Below are 24,574 nucleotides of genomic sequence, written 5' to 3'. Positions count from 1 at the left end.
ATGTTATTTTAATTGAATGAGAATTCAAACAAGTTCATGAACATTTTCATCAATTTTAATGACTGGTTCACCACTGAGATAACTAAATCTTGTACGTGCAAAAACGTCGGCTTGTGTGGTTTCAAAAAGATTGAAAAGTGGATGGGAATTGTTCAATGGAGATTGATATATTTGTGCTTGACTTATGATTGACCCCTGGACCTGACCTTGCTAAACCTTGAGTGGGAAATGTTATTTCAAATTTTTGGTTCAAGTGCTGAACGCCCCCACCTCAATCACTTAACAATCTTTTTCTGAGAGACTGGACATTTTGTTGAGTTTCATGGCGGGTTTTGTTGCTGTGTGACCAAACTCATCCCATTAATTACCTACCTCATCCTTCTGATGCGTCTCTCATCCACTTCTGGCCTGACTTTTGCCAACCTCCATATCTGAGACAACTTGGCATGACTGGGATAACCCAGAGTAGACCAGCATCCCTGGCACTTGTGTCGTTGTGCACCCAGACAAGCACTGCACAGTTACTGATGTTTGCTCTAGCAGGTGAGTGAAAATAGACAAATATCTTTGCGGGCAGGGGCCTGGAAGTCCCATTGGACAGGGTGGTGCCCAGATGGGGCAGCCTCTTCCCACAGGACTGACAGCGGAAGTCACGACACTGGGGGTTGCCAATCAGTTCAGTGATGTCTCAGCCGTCTGAAGGATACACAGCACTCAGTAGCCATCTCTATTCCACTAGGGTTAGTGCCACCATCTTCTCTCCGATACCTCTCACTCGTTCTATCTGTAATACTATTCCCACCTCCTCAAAGGCTCTACCACTCTCATTATTTCCTGCAACATCCTATCACTGTGACCCACTTGGATGGGCCACTCCTGCCTGCTCACTCACTTGGGTCACCACCTCGCCTGCACTGAAAGTGGGTGGCACATCTATCACAGGGATCCTGGTCTGTTTGTTGCTATCTTGGCAGTGGTTCTGGATACAGTGAGTGGTAATTTTGGGCTAGAATCGGAGGAGAGGGTTACTGTAGCGATGGGTAGTAAACATTAAGGTGAGTTTAGTAAAGTACAGTGAGAAAACAGGCTAGGCCTCGTGGAGAGAAACCCTTCACAAAACCTGACAGAACTGACGCTTAGGCAAACTAAAAAATGTGGGGTTCAACCGGTAATCATCACTGTAGGTAAATGTGGTGAATTTGTGAAGAAGCAGCAACAAATCAAACAAGCAGTCAGATCTGTTTGGTTGTGTTAGATGAGGGATAAATAGTTGACCAGGATACATGAGCAATTTTGTTTGCTTTTCTGCAAAGATTACCATAGGATCTTTTACATCAGCAGAGAGGGAAGATTGACATTTTTGTCCAGGTGCTTCTTGAAAGCTGCTATTGTGTTCAAAGAACAAAGAACAATATAGTACAGGAACAGGCCCTTTGGCCCTCCAAGCCTGTGCCAATACATTTTACCCTTCCGTACTAAAACTGTCTTCACTTTCAAGATCTGTATCCCTCTATTCCTTTCCTAATTTGTATTGTAACTCATCCAAAAAAGACCAGCCTTCCTAGATTGCAGTGTTCCCTCGCTACTGCACTGTGGGATGAACCTGGATTGTGTGCTCAAATCACTCGAGTGGAACTTGAACTTGGGGCCTTCTGACTCAGAACAAGCATGCCACCACTGAGCCAAGAGCCCGCTCGTTCCACAAGATTGTAATTGGAAGCAGGGATCTTGGCTCATTTCCCCACTTTCATAACTGAACAGTGTGTCACCATAGGAGAAAGGTTGGGGAGAAAAAGTCAGATCTGCTTTGCTAACACCAGAAACTGTTTCACTTAATGTCATGAGTGTGAAGTACGTAAGAAAAATGAAAAAAGTCTATTCTTATTTAGTTGCAAGTGATGTAGAGTGTGGTAATCTACTAGTACTGGCAAAGTGTAATAAAAAGAGCCACAACATAAAGGCAAACTGGGTTCGTCTCTTAAATACAAGTTCCCATTCTTTAAAGTCTGTCTATAGTTTGGGGCTGTTTTAATACACAATGCTCAGTTTATCATTAACTGTGTGTTAAGCTTTCCTCTGACAGCCTTACTTTTAAAATGTGCTTTCTGTTACATGATTAAATCTGTTCCGCTATGCTTCTGTTGTGGCTTTGGCAAAATGCCAAATGTTTCTTCTCCTGAAAAGTACATCTCGCCAGCAAAATCGAGATGGTTGTGGTGATGGGTTAAAGGGCAGGGAGAAATAATTGAACTGGGCTATATAAATGTAGTTCAATTTCCATTAAAAGTTGTAAATTCCTCTTTATGGTCTATTCTAAATTCCATTGCCCATTTTTCTAATGCCAGTTGTCTATGTAGATTATTTAAATGACCTGCTCAGCCCTGTGCTTCTGGAGCAGGGCCATGTGGTGTAGTGGTAGTGCCTCTACCTCTGAGCCAGGTGGCCTGGGTTCAAGTCCTACATCATCCAGAGGCATAGATATTTTCCAAACAAACTGCTCAGAATGTTTTTATTTCAAAAATATACATTTATTCACAAAATATATACATACAAAGTCACTAAAGCAGTTTGTTTATGTACAGTAGTATATGGAGAAAAAACCAGCAACTGTTGGAGTTTGACTCTATCCAGCAAACAAACCAGAGGAAACTCTTACTTGTGTGAGATTGTATTTGATGTAATTGAGGCACCGGGAGAGACTGGTAACTGAACGAACATCCCATTTAACTTCAGGGGAAAAACCTCAGACATTGGTCTTTCCTCAGTGGTCTTTCCCCGCAGCATGAGAATCATGACACATCTCTGGAGCTGGTGAGGCTTGAACTCTACCTCCAGGCCTATAGGTAAGGGGCCCTCAATTGCCTATGTAAATTTCTCTTTTCCTGCTAGCAGTAGCATCGCGCCCCTCTATCATGACTTGACAAGTTTCATAAACCGTTTTCATGATAAATTTTGCCTTAAGTATTTATGATGGGAGAGGAGGATGGAAGGTGTTTAATTTAATTTGTTCCTATGAGCAATGCCAGGTTCATCTGAAGTAAAATTGAAATGCTCTAATCATTCAGTTTTAAGACGTGAAACACTTTTTTGGCCTCAGTGTAATCTAGTAATAATTTAGTTTGGATTAGAAGTAGGTAGATCGGGAGATTCTGAAATATTCTTCAGTTAGCTATTAAAACATTTGAAAAGAAGGCAACAAACCTCTTCGGACTAGAGGGTGTTGACTTTTGGGAAGTTTTTGGTCTGGTTAGTTTTTTTTGCCACAGGGAAACCCCTTCAAAGGTCCTGTGACTTTGATCATGCTGCCATGTACTCATGACTCATTGTATTTCAGTGCAGTTTATTGATGAATGAGGGCAGCTTTGCCAAGTGCCATTAGCACGAAGACAGTCAACAGTCTTATTTTATACAGCAGTAAGAGCTAGGGAGTTTTAAGTAGAGGTGTCTGAGGTATATTCAATTTCATGAGCTGTACGGCCTCTTACAAATTTTCATGTTTCTTCGTCCCACTGTGTGCAACCAGCATCCCACTGCCTTGGCCCAAACCTCTGGAATTCTTCTTTGACAGCCTTTTGCCTCTCTTCCCATCTGTCCTTTTAAGGCATGTTTCAGATCTATCTATTTCCCCAAATATTTAGTCATCTGCCATAAAGCCTGCGTCTTTGGCATGGTGGCCATTAAGTTTTGTCTGATTAGGTTCTTGTGAAGTATTATAGAATATCTTGCTGCGTACATGTTACAGTTGTGTTATAGTTTATGGAAACAAGTGATTCACCAGAATCTGAATTTCTTTTTTGAATCATACAGTAGGGCACACCCCTGAGAGCAGGGACTTTTAATAGTTTTGTTGGATGGCCACAATTTGGTTGAAAGATGAAACAGAGTAATTGGCAATAATGCAGTCAACCTCTCACACTCAGCAAGTGAACAGTTACAGTTCTCATTCCTGTGAACTGTAAAAATATTTATTAAATGCGAAGTTTAAATTGTATTTTATATTTTTTCCTACTTTATTTTTCTGTACTTATTTCCTCTCCCACTTAACCCTATTCTTTCCCATTCACTTTTCTCTTCTTGTGCTGTATTAAAGCCACCCGTTCTTAACTCGCTGTCTGTCTCCATTCACTTCTCAATGCTTCCTGCTGGCTAAGGAGATGTACTGTGTATTCTGCTATTGCACTTATTGTGTTGTTAGCAGCCCACATTTGCAGGCTGCTCTGGGCAAAGCTTAAATGTACAAGAATAGGTCTTAATTAACTGGGCACACTCCAGCACTGTTTAGTCCTCTGTTTTAAGAATTGTTCCCAGTGCTTTCACTAGGTCACTTGATGAGTTTAATGGTCCAGATTATATTATGGAAAAGCTCTCTACTCATGCAGAAACAAATTGCAATGTGGGTTATAGCCAGTGTCCTAACTGTGAAGGCCACACTGTAACCAAAGCATCTGTGTCCTATCCTGTCGTACCAAAGCTGAGAAAGGTGCATTTTACGGAGGTTGCCCGGAAAGGCAGTTACCAAAGCTTTGTGACATCACTCCCTGTTTGCAATGGTTTTGTTGTAAGTGTCTGTTTCAACCTCTTTCACTGCGACTACAAAATAAAATTGCCATGTTTGAGTAGTGGCACTGTGAATTTCTAACGATTGACTGGTCTGTGAGCACTGCATTAGCTTATTTCTTCCAAGTGACAGAATTCCCATTCGCTGTTTTCCAAACTTCTTAAGCCTTGCTTTTCAAAATAAAAGAAATGGAGTATTTGTTTTGCCACGTATTTATTATGTGCATGCTAGCTGACTTAGTGCTCTTAAGCAATGGGTTATCTTCGGTTATGTGAGGGTTGTTCGTTCAATATAGATTAAAATAAGTTATCGTGCATCAAATTAAAGTTTTCTTTATTAATATAAACTTATATCAAGTTTAATTGTGTGTTTTCTTTCATTTCTAAACTAGGTTTTAAGTGTCCTGTGTGCTCAAAGTTTGTTTCCACGGATGAAATGGATTTGCACCTTGTCATGTGTCTGACCAAACCAAGGGTGACTTATAATGGTAAGGAGCCTAATTTTACTTGATGTGCTGAGCTTCATTTTGTAAAAGTCACAATAATTTTACAAAGGCCATCAAAGTATTACTTTTAGCTGCCACCATCAGCTATGCATAATGTAATAAGTAATCCAGTCTGACACTTCTAAGTTTCTCCTCTTGCACTGCGTATGGCTTTCTCACGAATTAATTAATCATGTATCTTTTCTCCTGTGGTATTCTAGGGACTGGGATGAGCAGCCATTAATTAATTGATTCTGTTTTAATGCAGTTATTCTGGATATACATCAGGCTCAGCAAAGACGTCAAACTTGGAGTGTTGCAAAATCATGGCATGCTGTGCAAAATATCTAATAAGCCAGTTAGGGTGGATTAAAATGCAGCTAGACCTGATCAGATGTATCCTAGACTTTGTGAGAAGCAAGAGAAGAGATTACTGGGTCACATGCTGAGATATTTGTTTCATTGATAACCATGGGTGAGGTGCCATGATTTAAGCAAGGTGGTAAGGAAAAGCTAGGGAGCTATCGACCGACAAGCCTGACATCAGTGATGGATAAGTTGTGGAGGGGATTCCGAGCGATAGGATTTACGTGCATTTGGAAAGGCAAGGAATGATTTGGGAGAGTCAACATGCCTTTGTACGTGGGAAACCGTGTCTCATGAATTTGATTGAGTTTTTTGAAGAAGTGACAAAGAAGATCTTTGCCTTCAAAGAGGTAGATGTTGTCTGTATGGACTTCAGTAAGGTGTTCAACAAGGTTCCTCTTAATAGATTGATTAGCAAGGTTAGATCACATGGAATCCCGCGGGAGCTAGCTAATTGGATACAAAATTGACTTGAAGGTAGGAGACAGAGGATGGTGGTAGAGTGCTGTTTTTCAGACAGGATGTCTATGATCAGCGCGCTTGGCACTGGGTCCATTGCTTTTCATCATTTATGTAAATAATTTGGATAAGAATATTGGAGGTGAGGCCAGTAAGTTTGCAAATGACACCAAAATTGGTGGTGTATGAACAGAGGAGGATATCTTGGAGTACAATAGGGCGTTGATCAGATGAGCCAATGGGCTGAGGAGTAGCAGTTGGAGTTTACTTTCGATAAAAATGAGGTGTTGCTTTTTGGTAAGGCAAATCTGGGCAGGCCTTCTACAGTTAATGGTCGGGCCCTGGGGAGTGTTGCCAAACAAAGACATCTAGGGATGTGGATGCATATTTCCTTGAAAGTGGAGTAGCAGGAAGACAGGGTGGTGAAGAAGGCATTTAGCATGCTTGCCTTCATTGGTCAGTGCACTGAGTATTGGATTCGGGAGATCCTGTTGCGGTTGCACAAGATATTGGTGAGGCCACTTTTTAGAATACTACGCTCAATTCTGGTCTCCCAGCTGAAGGAAAGTTGTTGTGAAACATGAAAGGGTTCAGTAAAGATTTCTGAGAATGTTGCTGGGATCGGAGGGTTTGAGCTGTGAAGAGAAGCCAAATAGGCTGGGGCTTATTTCCGTAGAGCTTTAGAGTCAGAGGAGTAACATTATAGAAGTTTTATAAAATCATGAGGAACATGGATCGGGTGAATAGCCAACGTCTTTATCCCAGGGTGGGGAAGCCCAAAACTCGAGGGCGTAGGTTTAAGGTGAGAGGTCAAAGATTTAAAACAGATCTTTGGGGCAACATTTTCACGCAGAGGGTAATGCGCTGCCAAAGGAAGTGATGCAGATGCATTTAATTACAACATTTAAAAGGTATCTGGATGAGTACGTGAATAGGAAGGATTTAGAGGGATATGGGCCAAATGCTGGCAAATGGGACTAGATCTGTTTAGGATACCTGATCAGCATGGATGAATTGGACCAACTGGTGTGTTTCCATCCTGTATAACTCTATGTTTGGTTCAGAACCACAGTCATTCAGAAAGTGCCTAATCTTAATAATTTTGAGGTGATGATTGAACTAGTGGTGATTTTCTTTTGCATTCCCTAAAACGTCAACATCATGTAGACAGAGAATGACCATCATTTTCTTTCTTTTTTATTTTCCATGTTTAGGTACAGCATCTGTCTGTTAGTTGTAGGTCAAAGGGATAACAGAGAGCAGTTGAAGTTGCTGAAATATATAGGACACTGCCATTGCAGAGTATGTTTTGTTCAAATACAAATTTAAGTTGACACTGATGAGAACATTTAAACCTACCCTGGGAGAAGCTGCAATTTACTGAGGCAGATTGGTTACTGTTATTGTAATTATTAAATAGTTTCTCAATTTTTGGATTCCCCTTGACTTTTCTTTTCTCTTTATTCATTCGCGGGATGAGGGCATTGCTGGCTAGGCAGCATTTATGGCCCATCCCTGGCAGTTGTGTGTCAACCACATTACTGTGGGTCTGGAGTCACATGTAGGCCAAACCAGGTAAGGATGGCAGTTTCCTCCCCTTAAGGACATTAGTGAACCAGATTGGTTTTTCTGACAATCAGCAATAGACTCATCATTAGACACTTCCAGATATGTATTGAATTCAAATTCCACCATCTCCGTGGTACGATTCGAACCCAGGTCTGCAGAAAATTAGAGATAACAAGGTGTAGAGCTGGATGAACACACCAGGCCAAGCAGCATCAGAGGAACAGGAAAGATAATGTTTCGGGCCTAAACCCTTCTTAAGAAAATGATTTTCTGAAGAAGGGTTTTGGCCTGAAATGTCAGCTTTCCAGCTCCTCTGATGCTGCTTGGCCTGGTGTGTTCATCCAGCTCTACACCTTGTTACTTCAGATTCTCCAGCATCTGCAGTTCCTACAGTCTCTCCCCAGAACATTACCTGGGTCTCCGGATTAACAGTCCAGCGAAAATACCACCAGGCTACATAGTTGTAAGTTTTGCAAATTGATACTGAACCGTTAAAAGGTTTTTCCTTCTAAGGTGCTTCCTCTTTCACCATTTATTCGCTGTCTCTGCTGTTGTCCTCTGGCCAGGAAGGTGCAGTGTACTAAAACCTCACTGCACATTGTTGAAACTGATTTTTGAGCAAATTGGCAGGATACGCTAGAATTATGCAGAAAATCTAGATGGTTTATCCTTTTACGGGATGTGATTGTGTGGTACATTGAGATAGAAGCTAAGGTGGCATTTATTGGTTGTGAATGCATTTCTCCAGTGCTACAATGAGGAATCCTGACTCGGAGATGCTTCTCAGAGGGAGTTATAGGTATTGGGAAGCTTAGAGAAAGTGGCAGTTTTAATCAGTGTGACCAAAAAAAGCATCACATTCAGGTACATTGCAATTAGATTTGGCTGCATTCCTTCAATGGATTGACTGGAAATGCAGTGGCAAATGGTGCATATGTTCTTTAAATATTGTTGACCATGTGGTTACTGGCTAATATTCCCCAGCAGTACTTGTTGTTAAAAGCCTTCACCATGATTGTTTCTTATTGTTTGACTTCCACTTTTCGTGTGGATGTCGTTTTTTTCTTGAACTTTATCTGATTTATCTCCTTCGTGCTCAGCCTTCCACCCTTGTCATACTGTGATATGTTTAGAGCTGGGACAACAGTTAATCAGCATTTGCTGCATGTTGTTTTTGGTAAATATGCACGCAAGCATTCATTTTTCTGACCTTATCAACTGAAATTTTCTTGATTAGCTTATTGAGCAGCTGGTTATTTCAGCTTTTGTGTGTTCCTGAATTCCTTTTGTTCCACCAGTGAATTGACACTTTTTTCCAGTTATGTTTCCATTTACCATTTTTGCAGTGGTTTGCTTGCATTTAATGAGTTTTTTTTGGTAGCTTAAGCTTCCTGTCGTTATTCCAGTCTTCATTTGCTTTTGGATACCACACTGTAGTGTTGCAAAGGCTTAAAGTAAAAGTGGGCTATGGGAGGTTTAACTACCATAAACTAAAGAATGCAGCATTCAGACAGCAATATCAGAACCACTTCTTACACAGGGGGTTCAATTTTAGCATTCTTAAACTGGTAGGTCTCAAGCAGCGAAGTTGTTAGATTAGCCCAGAGACCCAGGGGACCTGGTATTGAAACCTGTCACGACAGACGGTAGAATTTGAATTAAAAAAATAAAATCTGATATTAAGAGTCTATTGATGACCATGAATCCATTGTTGATTGTCAGAAAAACCTATCTATTCACTAATGTTCTTTAGGAAAGGAAACACACTTGGTCTGGACTACATGTGGCTTCATTTGATTAGATTTAATTTGATCTATTATTGTCATGGACCTAGATACAGTGAAGAGTTTTGTTTTGCATGCAGTACAGACAGATAATGGTAGTTGTCTTTTTCCTGGGATGCGGGATTTCAAGACCAGGGGTCACACTTATAAGGTGAGAGGAAAGAGATGCATGAAAGGCATGACGGGCAATTTTTTTGCACAGAGGGTGGCTCACATGTGGAATGAACTTGCTGATGAAGTAGGGGATGTGGGTACAGCTACAAAGTTTAAAAGACATTTCGATAAGTACATGAATAGGAAATCTTTGGAGGGATATGGGCCAGGAGCAGGCAAGTGGGACTAGTTTAATTTGGGATTATGTTCGGGAATGGACTGAAGGGTCTGTTTCCATGCTTAATGACTCTGACAAAATTCACAGGGTGATTGAACAGAGTGAGGAATACAAAATTATGGTTGTTAAGAAAATGCACAAATAGCAAGATCAACATTACATTGGAGATTTGAGAGATCCATTCAGCTGTCTAATTACAGCGGGGAAGAAGCTGTTCTTGAGCCTGTTGGTAAGTGTGGTCAAGCTTTTGTATCTTCTGCCTGTCAGAAGAAGTTGGAAGAGAATATATATAACCGGGGTGAGAGGGCTGTGTGATGTTGGCTGCCTTTCTGCGGCACGAAGGAGTGTAGAGTGGAGTCAGTGAATGGAAGGTTGGTTTGCAGAATAGACTGGGCTGTGTTCACATCTCTCTGTAGTTTCTTATGGTCTGGGCAGAGCAGTTGCCATACCGAGGAGCGATATCTTAGTGACCATTGCATCAGATTGTTGGCAATTGTCACTCTGAGGAACTTGATGCTATAAACCATCTCCAATTCCGCTCCATTAGTATAGGTAGGGGTGTGCCCTCTTCCTTGCTTCCTGACGCCCATGATCAGCTCTTCAGTTTTGCTAACATTGGGGGAGGGATTATTATGTTTACATCACACCACCAAGCACTGTACCTTCTTCCTGTATTCTGCCTTGTCATTGTTTGGTATTCAGCCTGTGACACTGGTGTTGTCAATGAACATGTAGATAGAGTTCAGATGAAATTTGGCCACACAGTGATGCCCGTACAGGGATTGCAGTGGGGTGGAGAGGGAGTGGAGTGGATGGGTGATGAGTACACAGTTTTGTGGGATGCCAGTGTTGAGGATTATCATGGCTGTGGCCTATTGTTCACTGATTGCGGTCTGGGATCAGGAAGTCGAGGATCCAGTTGCAGAGGGTGGTGCAGAGACCTAGGGCTTGGAGTTTGGAGATTGGTTGGGATCAATGTATTGACAGCGAATCTGAAGTCAGTAAGTAGAAGCCTGGTGTAGTTATCCTTGTTATCCAGATGTTCCAGGGATGAGTGTAGGGCCAGGGAGATGGTATTTGTGCCAGTAGGCAAAGGGATCAAGGCAGACTTGAAGTCTAGAACTTCAGTCTCCAGACCTGAGCGATGACTCTTAATTGCCCTGAGGAACAACAATAAATGCTGGTGTAGCCATCCATGCCCACATCCTGTGAATGAATAATTTTAAAAAAAACTTGCAGGTGGCAAGAACACCCAACCCAATCCAGCTGGGCCCTCATAAATATGCAGATCAGCATCCACCAAGGGAAATGAGGCTGATTCACCCTTTCAGTCAGATCTGAGCAAGAAAGCTAACCTGCAAAATCAAACCTGTCTGGATTGACAGCAGAGTTATGCTCAATTACTTTGCTTAAATTTGTTTGTGGGACAAGAATTCTCCTTTAGGACCCTCAACCTGGCCCTTCCCCTTTACCCTAATGTGATTCCCTTACTGGAGCAATTACCTTTTACAAGGGGTAATAGTATCAGAGATAATGGGAACTGCAGATGCTGGAGAATTCCAAGATAATAAAATGTGAGGCTGGATGAACACAGCAGGCCAAGCAGCATCTCAGGAGCACAAAAGCTGACGTTTCGGGCCTAGACCCTTCATCAGAGAGGGGGATGGGGAGAGGGAACTGGAATAAATAGGGAGAGAGGGGGAGGCGGACCGAAGATAGAGAGTAAAGAAGATAGGTGGAGAGAGTATAGGTGGGGAGGTAGGGAGGGGATAGGTCAGTCCAGGGAAGACGGACAGGTCAAGGAGGTGGGATGGGGTTAGTAGGTAGATGGGGGTGCGGCTTGGGGTGGGAGGAAGGGATGGGTGAGAGGAAGAACCGGTTAGGGAGGCAGAGACAGGTTGGACTGGTTTTGGGATGCAGTGGGTGGGGGGGAAGAGCTGGGCTGGTTGTGTGGTGCAGTGGGGGGAGGGGACGAACTGGGCTGGTTTAGGGATGCAGTAGGGGAAGGTGAGATTTTGAAACTGGTGAAGTCCACATTGATACCATTAGGCTGCAGGGTTCCCAGGCGGAATATGAGTTGCTGTTCCTGCAACCTTCGGGTGAAGGTTGCAGGAACAGCAACTCATATTCCGCCTGGGAACCCTGCAGCCTAATGGTATCAATGTGGACTTCACCAGTTTCAAAATCTCCCCTTCCCCTACTGCATCCCTAAACCAGCCCAGTTCGTCCCCTCCCCCCACTGCACCACACAACCAGCCCAGCTCTTCCCCCCCACCTACTGCATCCCAAAACCAGTCCAACCTGTCTCTGCCTCCCTAACCGGTTCTTCCTCTCACCCATCCCTTCCTCCCACCCCAAGCCGCACCCCCATCTACCTACTAACCCCATCCCACCTCCTTGACCTGTCCGTCTTCCCTGGACTGACCTATCCCCTCCCTACCTCCCCACCTATACTCTCTCCACCTATCTTCTTTACTCTCCATCTTCGGTCCGCCTCCCCCTCTCTCCCTATTTATTCCAGTTCCCTCTCCCCATCCCCCTCTCTGATGAAGGGTCTAGGCCCGAAACGTCAGCTTTTGTGCTCCTGAGATGCTGCTTGGCCTGCTGTGTTCATCCAGCCTCACATTTTATTACCTTTTACAAGGATTGGGTTTCCCATTTGGTCTCATTGTAAACTTGTGTCATAGAATTGAGGCCCAGTTGTTAAAACAGGGCTGAGCCTGCTTGATGTTTCTTACAGTAAAATAATGTAAGTTCAGATGTGGAAATGTTCTCCAATGATTGTACAATGTTCAGCATCATTTGTGACCATTCAGATACTGGAGCAGTCCAAATGCAGCGTGAGCAAGACAATATCCAGGAATGGGCTAAAATGTGGCAAGTTACATTTTGAGCCACACAAATACCAGGCATTGATTGTCTCCAATAAGAGACCATTTAACTGCCACCCTTTGAACTTCAATGGTGTTACCACCACTGAATCACCCACTGTCGTCATCTGGGGTCACTATTGACCAGTAGCTAAACTGGACTCACCACGTAAACACAATAGCTACAAGAACGTGTTAGAGGCTAGGAATACTACAGCGAGTAACTCACCTCCTGACTCCCCACAGTCCTAAAGGCACAAGTCAGGAGTGTGATGGAATACCCCCACTTGCCTGGATGAGTGCAGCTTTAACAACGCTTGAGAAGGTTGACACCATCCAGGACAAAGCGACCAGCTTTATTTGCTCCGCACCCAAAACGTTCAGTCCCTCCACCATTGACGCTCAGTAGCAGCAATATGAACCATCTCCAAGATGCACTACAGGAAATCACCAAAGATCCTTAGTCCGCACCTTCTCAATCCGCAGCCACTATCACCAAGGAGAGCAAAGACAACAGGTGGGAATGCCATCACCCGCCAGGTTGCCCTCTAAGCCACTCACCGTGTTGTCTTGGAAATATGTTGCCGTTCTTTCAGTGCCGTTGGGCCAGAACCCAGGCATTCCCTCTGTAACGGCATTGTGGGTCTTCCTACACCAGTTGGACTGCAGTGGTTGAAAAGGCAGTTCACTACCAACTTCTTGAGGGCAACAGGCAATCAATGCTGGTCAGCAAGTGATTCCCACATCCATGAGTGAATTTTTTTAAAAAATCTACTTGACTCTCTTATATAACAGTGTGGAGCTGTGTTTATCAGAGGAGCAGGAAAGCTGATGTTTCGAGTCGGGACCCTTCTTCAGAAATGGGGGAGGGGAAGGGGTCTCTGAAATAAATGGGGGGGGGCATCGGGCTGGGGAAAGTAGATGGGAAGGTGATAGGTGAGTGCAGGTAGATAGTTTCTCACCTCACATCCATTGCCTGCAAGTTAAAATGCAGACCCTTTCTTTTAACAAAGTGAAGCTTTTTGGAATCCTCCTTCTTAAAACACAACATCATACAGTATTGACCAGTTTCCACCCCGAGTAATGTTGAAGGAGATTATTTTTCTTTAAATGTGTATCTGAATAAGAATATAACCTGTTGGCTGTCGAAATCGGCTTTGAAGAGTGTTTTCCTTCTGACTGTTAATTCCATTTAAATGACGGCAACAAAGAAAGCCCTTGTCAGATTCAGAAAGCAAACCGTTGTTACAGTTGAGGCAACATCAGCTGCTTTCCAATTTAATCATTTTTAAAAAGCTGGCATTTGTTTAGCACTTCATGCATTCTCTTTTTACAGTGCAGCGTTTCAGTACAAACAATGTCCTCAGGAGATTTGTATCTACTGGCAAATGTGCTTGTAGTATCCATTATCAATAGGATCTTTCAATATGTTCATTGCCAAAGTGCTCTTAAAAAAAACCAAACCCATCCATTGCACTCCCATTTTGTGTCAATATGCTTCTGGTGTTCTACTCTTAATGCTTTACGTTGCTGTCACTAGGAATAGATGGGTTATCCGTGTTACCTATGCAATATTGCATAGTTCAACATGGCTTGGCGCAGACAGGATAACCTTTATGCTCTTTGGCTTTCCTACTTCTAAATAAAAGTTGAAAAATTTGAATTGGCACTGGTGTGTCTTTCATTGGTATAACAACAAAAAATGCAGAAGTACTAAAAGATCTTTGGATGTAGGAACAAAATTGAGATTTTGGTTCCGTTAATCAGTTTTGCAAATGATTTTTGCCATTTGTGTAAATTATTTAGATGTGAACATGGATGATATGGTCAGTAACTTTGCAGATGACACCCCAAAATAGGTGGTATAGTGAACAATAAAGAAGGTTACCTCACAGAACAACGGGACCTTGATCAGATGGGCCGATGGGCCGTGGAGTGACAGACGGAGTTTAATTTAGATAAATGTGAAGGCTACATTTTTGGAAAGGCAAACTAGGGCAGGACTTATACACTTAATGGTAAGGTCCTGGGGAGTGTGGCTGAACAAAGAGACCTTGGAATACAGGTTCATTATTCCTTAAAAATGGAGTTGCGGGTAGACTGGATAGTAAAGAAGGTGTTTGGTAAGCAAACCTTTATTGGTCATTGCATTGTGTTTAGGAGTTTGGAGGTCATGTTGCAGTTGTACAGGACCTTCATTGAGCCACGTTTAGAATTCTGTGTGCAATTCAGGTCTCCCTGCTACAGGAAGGATGTTGTGAAACTTGAAAGCGGTCATAAATGATTTACAAGGATGTTGCCCGGGTTGGAGGGTTTGAGCTTGAGGGAGAAGCAGAATAGGCTGGGGCTATTTTCCCTCGAGCATTGGAGGCTGACCTTCTCAAAGTTTATTAAGTCGTGAGGTGCATGGCCAGGGTGAATAGCCAAGGTCTTTACCCCAGGGTGGGGGCGTCCAAAATTAAAGGGCATAGGTTAAAGGTGAGAGGGGTGGTATTTAAAAGGGACCTGTGGGGCAACTTTTCATGCAGAGTGTGTTGTGTGCGTGGAATGAACTGGCAGTGAAAGTGGAGGAGGCTGGGATAATTACAGCATTTAAAAGGCACATTGTCTATTGTCTGAGATAATAAAATGTGAGGCTGGATGAACACAGCAGGCCAAGCAGCATCTCAGGAGCACAAAAGCTGACGTTTCGGGCCTAGACCTTTACTCCTCTCTGTGTTACTCCTTTAATATTGACCTTCCAGTCGTGGAAGCGGAGTCATTCGTGGCATTTAAGCGACTGCTGGACATGCAGATGGACAGCAGTGAATTGAGGGGAATGTAGGTTAGGTTATTTTACTTTTGGATTAGGAATATTCCAGGGCACAACATCATGGGCCGAAGGGCCTGTACTGTGCTGTACTTTTCTATGTTCTATGTTTTAACATTGAAAGGTGCCATACAAGTGCAAACCATTGACTACAAAACAACAAACAAATAGAATCTGTGTCAGATGAAGTCCTGGTCACACTAGATGGTGAAGGGTCTAGGCCCGAAACGTCAGCTTTTGTGCTCCTGAGATGCTGCTTGGCCTGCTGTGTTCATCCAGCCTCACATTTTATTATCTTGGAATCTCCAGCATCTGCAGTTCCCATTATCTCTGTCTATTGTCTATTGCACCTGGCTGGGCATATGAATAGGAAGGGTTTAGAGGGGTATTGGCCAAATGCTGGCAAATGGGACTAGATCTGTTTGAATATCAGGTTGACATGGATGAGTTGGACTGAAGGGTCTGTTTTTGTGCTGTTCATCCCTTTGGCTCCATGAATCTATGTAACAGACCCTTCAGCCCAACTCGTCCATGGCAACCAGATATCCAAACAGGTCACAGACAATTTGCAGTTACGGTCTCAACACATGATTTAATTCAAAACCTTGTAGAAGCTTTCTTGTATAGAAAGATTCACCAATAATATGCAGGTCAGGCCCAAACAGAGTAAGAATGTATCAGTCTGAAATGTGGAGAGCCCATTTATCTGACAGGATCTGGCAGGAGGTTAACTAAAATTGGGTCAATAGAAAATCAAAGGCAAATGAGAGCAAGTCAAATCAAGGAGTAAACTAAATCTCAAATGGAAAGCATCAAATGTTTTTCCTTTGGTCGATTTCAGAAAGAACAAGCCATGTTTAATAGGTGGATCAAAAAATGCAGAAACTAATGACTGATCAACTTTTAAAGAAAGGGCCTTAGAACATCTTTAACGAGAGCTTTAACAAGGCAGGTAGAAATAAAGGAATTAATCTTGCAATTAGGTAATTTTAAATCCAATAAATGAGTTGGTAATACAATGTGATGGTTTAAATAATTGAGTTTTGAGCACCGTGGGGGCCAGGACTAATGTACCATGGTTTGTCTTATATCTGTGAACTTTCAATCTAATTGTAATTTTTTTTAAAATCTGTTTTTCTGGTCAATTTGTTCAGAGATGATTTTGCACACCTCTGGAGCAGGTGGGATTTGAACAAGGGCCTCCCTTGCCAGGGGTAGGGACACTACCACTGCACTACAAGATCCCCTTAACCTAACTGCATTAATTACACTCACAACATCAGGAGATCCTTGAGTGTTAACAGGTCCAATTACAGGACGTTGGGAATAAGGAGAGTTGTTTGACCAGAACAAAGACCAATCTGATACAAGTCCTAATGTTTTTGGTTGATTTGAACCTAAGTCCTTTTATCCTATTCCTATTATTTAAATCAACATCAATTTTATATTTTTCACTTCACATACTGTCTTTTCATTCCTCAAGCATTACTCCTCAAACATTCCCTGAAAAGCACCATTCCCCACAGTTTTCCTTCATAATTTGGACCTCTGATAGTAGGGGCTGTGCTAGTATGGCAATGTCTCCTGTGTCCTGGTACCAGTTATTAAAGATAATAGAGAACCACCATCTAGTGTGACCAGGACTTCATCTGACACAGATTCTATTTGTTTGTTGTTTTGTAGTCAATGGTTTGCACTTGTATGGCACCTTTCAATGTTAAAACATAGAACATAGAAAAGTACAGCACAGTACAGGCCCTTCGGCCCATGATGTTGTGCCCTGGAATATTCCTAATCCAAAAGTAAAATAACCTAACCTACATTCCCCTCAATTCACTGCTGTCCATCTGCATGTCCAGCAGTCGCTTAAATGCCACGAATGACTCCGCTTCCACGACTGGAAGGTCAATATTAAAGGAGTATCAGAGGGACTGCACTGAGGGAGTGCAGCTGCTGCGAAGATCACTACAAAGGATATGGCAGACTTTGAGAGGTTCATGTTGTGGGGATTGATGAACTGAGGTTCTGTCCTGTGAGACGGTTCACTGTCACAGGGCCCGCATCGAGGGAGTGGTGCACGAACAAACCAGCACACTCGTGAAATCTCTTGTGACTCATCCCAAGGTATTTCACAGAAACAACATGAAACAAAAGCTAACACTCAATCATGGAAGAAATGATTCAGACAGACAGCAAAAAGCTTGATCAGCGTTCAGAAATTTCAGCACTAAATTCTATTTGTTGGACAGGCTGATTATTAAGTCTCAGCCCTAAGTTTTTCTCTTCTCGTTATGAAGTACCAGCGTAAACAGCAATTATGGTCTTACAGGTGTAGGTACTGGATTATCAAAATGCATTATACTTGGCATCATTCTCCTGTTCTTGGAAAACAAGGAGCCCACCGACTCCTGCCAATATTCTACTTCCTGTTTCCCAATGTAGGGAAGTAGATTCTGTTGCCAACCTGACACTGCTTTAGTTTCTGGCAGGCATTTCTGTATTATTTTGAACTACTTTTCCTATGGCTTTTGGGTTTGTATGTATGTTTTTCACATTAGCTCTGAGCTCTTGTAGCCTGGTTACCAGCAGCATGCTGTTGCCAATCACATGGTGGTTTCTATGTTATTGTTCAGGTTACCATCTGTAAGGGATGACACTAGAGAAATAGTTCATCCCTAATGAACTCTAAAGGACTTTAAAATAAGGGATTGGTGAGCCAGGTAACTGAAAACCAGTGCTTTTGTTTGTAAACAATGCAATCTAAAGGGAAAGACTATAATATAATCATTTGTAATGAAATGTCAGCCCTTTCATTTCATTTAGATGTGTGAATAATTTCTAATTCCAATGCCCCAATCCTTCAGGATAGTATTTAAGGAAAAATGTGCATTATGTAAAATTTTTTCACATCTCAAAATATTTTGTAAAGTATAATCATTATTATCTTCAAAATTTTATCTTCAAAAATTTGGGAACCAGTTTGCAAAGCCCTGCAATCATATGATAATGACCAGATAGTGGTTTTGTCAATTGGTTGGCGGATGAATAATTGTCGAGGACCACAATTAGGATTCTAGCCCTCCTCTAATTTATTCTCAGCATCCTTTTTGTGTTTACCTGAGGTAGGGTTGCCAATCCTTCAGAATTGTCCTGAAATCTCCAGAGTTCAAGGAGGTGATGGCCTAGTGGTATTATTGCTGGACTCTTAATCCAGAGACCCAGGTGATATTCTAGGACCCGAGGTTGAATCCCACCATGGCAGATGGTGGAATTTGAATTTGATTTATAATAAGAAATCTGTAATTAAGAATTCAATGGTGACCATGAATCTATTGTCAATTTTTGGAAAAACCCAGCTGGTTCATTATTCTCCTTTTAGGGAAGGAAATTGCTGTCCTTACCTGGTCAGGCCTACTTGTGACTCTAGACCCATAGCAATATGGTTGACTCTTAACTGCCCTCTGGTCAATAAGGGATGGACAATACATGCTGGTCTAATCAGCGATGCTCTCATCCCATGAATGAATAAAAAATAAATTTAAGATTGATCTCCAGGATGAGCAACCGGGGCAGAAAACAAAATAGACTTCTTTGTTCCCTTTTTTGAACATGTTTTTTGAACAATGTTATTCTACGCTGCTTGGAATTTATACTGTTTGGTCCGTTACGGTGAGTACTGTTATTTGTGGTTTTGGTCTGTACGGATTTGTATATGGTGTCCAATTCTATATATTTTTTGATTGAAGTATGGGTGGGGAACCAGGGCTCCTGGAATTCCCGTGCATGTCTGTGTTTGGCTTGGGCTGCTATGGTTACCTTGACCCAGTTAAAAGGTAACCATAGTAACCCAAGCCAAACATATACACGCACAGGAATTCCTAGAGGCCTAGTTCTCCGCCCATAATGCAATCAACAAACCTATACAATTGGATCTCATATACAAACCTATCCAGATCAAAACAGGAAATGACATTACTCACCAAAACGGACCAGACAGTATAAATTCCAAGTGGAGTAGAATAACATTGCTTCATTGGAGGCTGCACTGATGATGACCAAACATCTCAATAAGAACAAGCCAGCTCGGCGAGCAATTCAACAATCTTAGAATGAATTGGATTTTGCAGTGGTATTACTGATGAAGCTGTCACTGTCCACAGCTATTTATCCCGAAATCTGACACCATTTGTCTGCACACACTCAGAAAACTGTGCAAAATCTAGAAATTGCTATCGGAAATTATGCGCTGCTCCAGAGGTCACACAGTTGGAGTCCTTCTAGACTTCAGTAAATGAGAGAAATCTTTAAATTGATGAGAGCTTCTCCACTTCCACTGATGGTCACTGAATGAGGTGCAACTGAATTTCGAATGGTGCGTTATGATTGCAATTACAGGGATACAGCGGGGGGTTCTGTCTGGGTGGGGAGCTGTTCAACGTGGACTTGATGGGCTGAATGGACTGCTTTCACACCGTAGGGATTCTGTGGTTCTCTGGTCTGCAGCCGAAGTTCAGTGCTGAGAAATGAGAAATAATTCATTTTGATAAGAAGAATTTGGAAGAACAGGAGATGATATAAAATGAAAGGGTACAATTCTGAAGGCAGGATAAGAGGCATCTTAGTATATTTGTGGATAAGTCATTCAGGTTGGTTGAGGGAATGATTAATGGCATATACATTAGTCTAGGCTGAACTTTTATTAGACACTAATTCAGATTCAATTGGAATATGACATTCACTTCTGGCTGGCATATTTTAGCTGGATGTGAAGCCATTGGAGAGAGTGCAGTAAAGATTCATTGGAATTGTTCCAGGAATGAGGAACATCTGCTATTTGGACAAATTGGAAAAATTAGGAATTTATCCCTCATGTCTACTTGTACAACAAGTCCACACCAATCCTCCAAAGAGCACTGCCCAGATGCACCCCGCTGTCATATCTCTTTCACCCTGCACTTCCCATGGTTAATCCACCTAGCCTGCTCATCCCTGGGCAATTTAGCACGGGTATTCCAACTAATTTGCACCTAATCTTTGGACTGTGGGAGGAAACTGGAACACCACACAGACACAGGGAGCATTTGCAAAGTCCATCCAAGGGTGGAATCGAGCCTGAGACCCTAGTGCCAAATACTGAGCGACCATGTCTACCAAGAGTTCATTAGATTGATTCTGGGTATGGATGGGTTTGTCTGATGAGGAAGGATAGAAAGATAGAAGAATGAGAGGCGACTTTGCTGAAACTTACAAGATTCTTGGCGTGTTTGATAAACTGGACGCAGAGGTTGTTTCCCTTGTTAGGACCAGCGGATATAACCTCTGAGTAAGGGGTCACCCATTTACAGTTGCTTTTCTTGACGGTAGTGTGTATGTAGAATTCTTTGCCACAGAGGGACGTTGAGACTGAGTTGTTAAAATATTCAAGACTGTGATTGGCAGAATTTTAATCAGTGAGGGATCAAGAGTTATAGGGTTGAGGCCGGAAATGGGATTGAGGATTATCAGATCACTTTAAAAGGCAGAGCACACTCGATAGACTGAATGGCCTACTTCTGCTCCTGTATCTTACATCTTATGGACACTTATCTGCCACTCCTCCAACTTCGAACTTCTGCGCTATCCTGACAGCTCACAATGCTTCTTGTATTGATCGTATACAATGACAATGGTGACCTGTTCACTAAGGCCTTACTTATTAATGCATATCAGGAAAAGTAGGCATCTTGACACTAATCCCTGGGGAACGCCACTGCACTTATCTTCAGCCCAAAGAACATTCATTCACCATAACTCTGTACTTCTGTCGCTTGGCCAATTTTGTCAGATGTAAGTGTATTAATGTAGGAATAAGCAGCTGGACTGACAAATTTATGACCTGGAATTTTCCATCTGAAATCTGTCCAATACATCAAAATATGAGGGAGAATGATGACAAGTGATTTTTCTTGTTGACCTTTATAGCACTTGGTTAATGGCAGGTGTTCTATGCTAATCAATGACACTGAGATAATGAAATTTCTGATATATAAGTAAGGTTCATGTAAGGCTTAAGAAGGTTAAATGGCTGCATTCAGGGACAGGTTGTTTTATGATAAAGAACCAGAAGAATAAGAGACATTACTTATTGTGTCATCTCAGGTTTTTTTTTAGATACAGAGGGATGTTTGTTTTAGTTCTGTGATTGAGTTTATTAAGGTTTCCTACCACAATGATAGGTTTACACAATGCCAATTACTAATTAACTTAACTATCTGGTAACAAAGCTTTGAATAACTGTGGCTTCACAAAGGCATGATAGCTACAAGTAACTCAGAATGTATTGAAATATTCTCAACAAGTACAATTTATACATTTGACTCATAACTCCGTGGTCACGACAGGTCTGTGCCAATATCTGGAGGTTTGTATGCACAGCCTGTGCTGCTTTATGCATTATCTGTGAATGTGGGATTGAATTGAATTGGCACCAGAGATTGAAGTGTCTATGTAGTGCAGTCACTTCTGATTCAAACTCCAGCCCATAGACTAGAGAATATAATCTAGGTTAACTGTGATTTTGAATGATGTCAGTTGTGGATAACACATAAACGAGTTGGCATATCATCTTCCAAATTATATTAAACCAGCCAATTCTCCTGGATGGGAAGGTTCCCATGTCATTTTTCTTTAAAGAGCAGAAGTTCTTCCTAATATCTTGGCCAACAGTAATTCCTTAATGAACATCACTGAAACAAGTTCACTGATTATTTATCACATTGATGCTTGTGCAACCCTTTTTTATGCAGTTTTATTATTGCATGAACATCAGTAACTCAATTCCAAAAATACACATACAAAATAATCTGTTTTGAAATGCTTGGGGATGTCTTGAGGTTAGTAAAGGTGAATGCATGTTTTTGTTCTAAGAGCTGAAACTCCAAAGCAACCTCTGCTGACTGAGCAGAAATAATGGTGTTGCTGTGTACTAATTGTTGTTGTGAAGGTCACAGCCTGTTACATATTAAAGTAACATTAGGCTGCTGACTGGGTATGCTGGTGTCGGTGTGCAAATTGGAAAAGCCCTTTGTTTTTTTTAAAAAAAGTACTAGACAGTTTGGTACTATTTGTCGCTGTGCTTTGTAATGTTAAGTAATGAAACTTCACCTGTAACAACATACATCTTAGTACTCTAACAGCAGTTCCCACTGAGGCATCTATCTTTGGCTCTCAGTCTTGAACTGATTTAAGCACTTAGCTGCATGTTTTGCTTCAGTTCTTCATTTCATTTGGTATGTTTAAATGTGATATTATTGATCCTGCATGGATGATGCAGTAAAATACATTTTTGTATTTGTGCTGCCTGCTAATAAAATGAAGGTAGAGCATTATTGATATTAATGTAGGAGTCCATCTATTGTCACTTAAATGTTCCTATCATAGTTACCAAGCAGTACGGACTATTGATTGAATGATCTTTACTGTGATGCAGAAGTTTTGCTGCCTATCACCTGACTATTACTGGTCAGATGGAGTCTCGCAGTTTTAATGCTGATTAAATCTTGGCTACTTTTGAAACTATCTATGTAGTAAATTGAGCTGGTGATGATCAAAATATCCTCATAATGGTGGGGGAATTTGCCTGGACTTTTACTTTTTTGCTGTTTATTTCCTCTTTTACAGCTATATCAGTATCCACACAATTTGATCATAATGCACAGAATTTGAATAGTATTATGACCCAACCTTTGTCTGGTAAGGACGACAAAACTGCCAGCATCCATCAATGTTACTTCAGTGAGCTTGGAGAAAGCTTCATAAATGCACACGTGCATTGAAAAGACACACATCCAAAAGTTGGTGTTGTTGAGTCTGCGCTCCTCTGTTTTCTGCGCTGTAAAGGTTCTCATGCAGTGCAATCTTCTTTGCAATCATAATTTAGCCAGGTTTTACTTCAATGCTGCATGTCTCCCTCGAAAGTTGTGCCTTGTTGAATGTGCATCTTTTTAATAACATACTTCTAAGTTATTGCTGATCACCCTCGCTGGCCTTGAAATATTAATTTTTGGAAGGTCATGTACTATTCGAACATAAGATATCCCCTACAATGACTATAAACAATTTTTGAAAGTGTAATGTTTTTGAAACTATCTATTTCAATGTCCATCTGAATACAGTAAAACCTTTACTTTACTCTCTGAACATTTACATTAAGATGGAACGACTTTAAAGGTCTTTATCTTTTTGGTTTGCTGTCTGTGCGAATGCTTCAAATAGATTGGTTGCCTTCCAACTTGTTGACATTACTACCAAATGCCAAGGCCTCTGTTTGATTTGGTACATTACTTAAGCTATTAGCAGGCAAATAGAAAGATGGCCAGATCTCTACTTCAAGGCAATTAACATACATCATTGCTTCACAGCTCATTACAAAATCTGGCTGTATATTTAGCTGGTGTTATGTAAGTGTGAACAATGGATTCAGTCAGACTACAAGTGACCTGTGACTTTTCAGCATTAAGAATAAGAGTAGACCATTCAGTCCATTAAGCCCACTACACTATTCAACATGATCATGGCTGATTTTCTAACTGATCCCCATGCTCCTGATCTCTCCCCATATCCGTTGACATCTTTGGCTGGAAGAAATCTACTTCTTTCTTAAATATATTCATTGACTTGGCCTCAATAGCCTTCTGTGGTATGACATTCCACAGGCTCACCACCCAAATTTCTTCTCATCTCAGTCCAAAATGGTCTATTGTATATCCTGAGACCAGTCAATTGCTCTGGACTCCCTGGCCAGAGAAAGCACCATCCCTGCATCCAGGTTATCCACGCCTGTTAGAGTTTTGCATATTTCATTGTGTCCTCTGCGAGTACAAGTCCAGTCAACCTAATCTCTCCTTGTAAGACAAGCATGCCATCTCAGGGATCAGTCAGATGAAACTTTGTGTTTGTTCCATGGCACAAATGACATTTCTTAGCAAAGGAGATGGGAAACTGCGCACAATATTCTGTGTGGTCTTACCAAGCCCCTGTGTAACACGCTGTGAAGGCCTGATCCTAGAGGTCACAAGTCTGACTGCACATTGCAACATCTAATGTTCTCTGCGTATTACTGATTGAAGGTCAAGATTAATGTCAGTGCATAATAGTGATGAGCATTTGTTGAGGATACCTGACATTGAGTGGATCTGAGAAAAAGGGGTAAAGACACAGCTCTGCAGGGGTGCTATTTATAAAAGGGAACAAGTGGGCTTTTCTGCATCTTGAGATAGCCATACAATCTTGTCTTGTTTTTCTCCTGATTGTGTATTCCTCTTTCGAAACTGTCCATACTTGCACTGAAGACTGTTGATTTTGGA

General features: G+C 41.7%; 1 protein-coding gene across 1 annotated transcript in view; it reads left to right on the top strand.

Annotated features, from left to right (window-relative positions):
- znrf2b (zinc and ring finger 2b) overlaps positions 1 to 24,574 on the top strand; it is a 217,518-nt gene that overhangs the window by 152,733 nt on the left and 40,211 nt on the right. The window contains exon 2 of the mRNA XM_048522155.2: positions 4,950 to 5,045. Coding sequence (XP_048378112.1) covers positions 4,950 to 5,045 — 96 coding nt within the window. The remainder of the gene's footprint in view (positions 1 to 4,949; positions 5,046 to 24,574) is intronic.

The sequence above is a fragment of the Stegostoma tigrinum genome, chromosome 2 (assembly GCF_030684315.1).
Source record: "Stegostoma tigrinum isolate sSteTig4 chromosome 2, sSteTig4.hap1, whole genome shotgun sequence".
NCBI lineage: Eukaryota > Metazoa > Chordata > Chondrichthyes > Orectolobiformes > Stegostomatidae > Stegostoma > Stegostoma tigrinum.
Note: the sequence above shows the minus strand (reverse complement) of the source record. Positions and strands in the feature narration are given on the sequence as shown.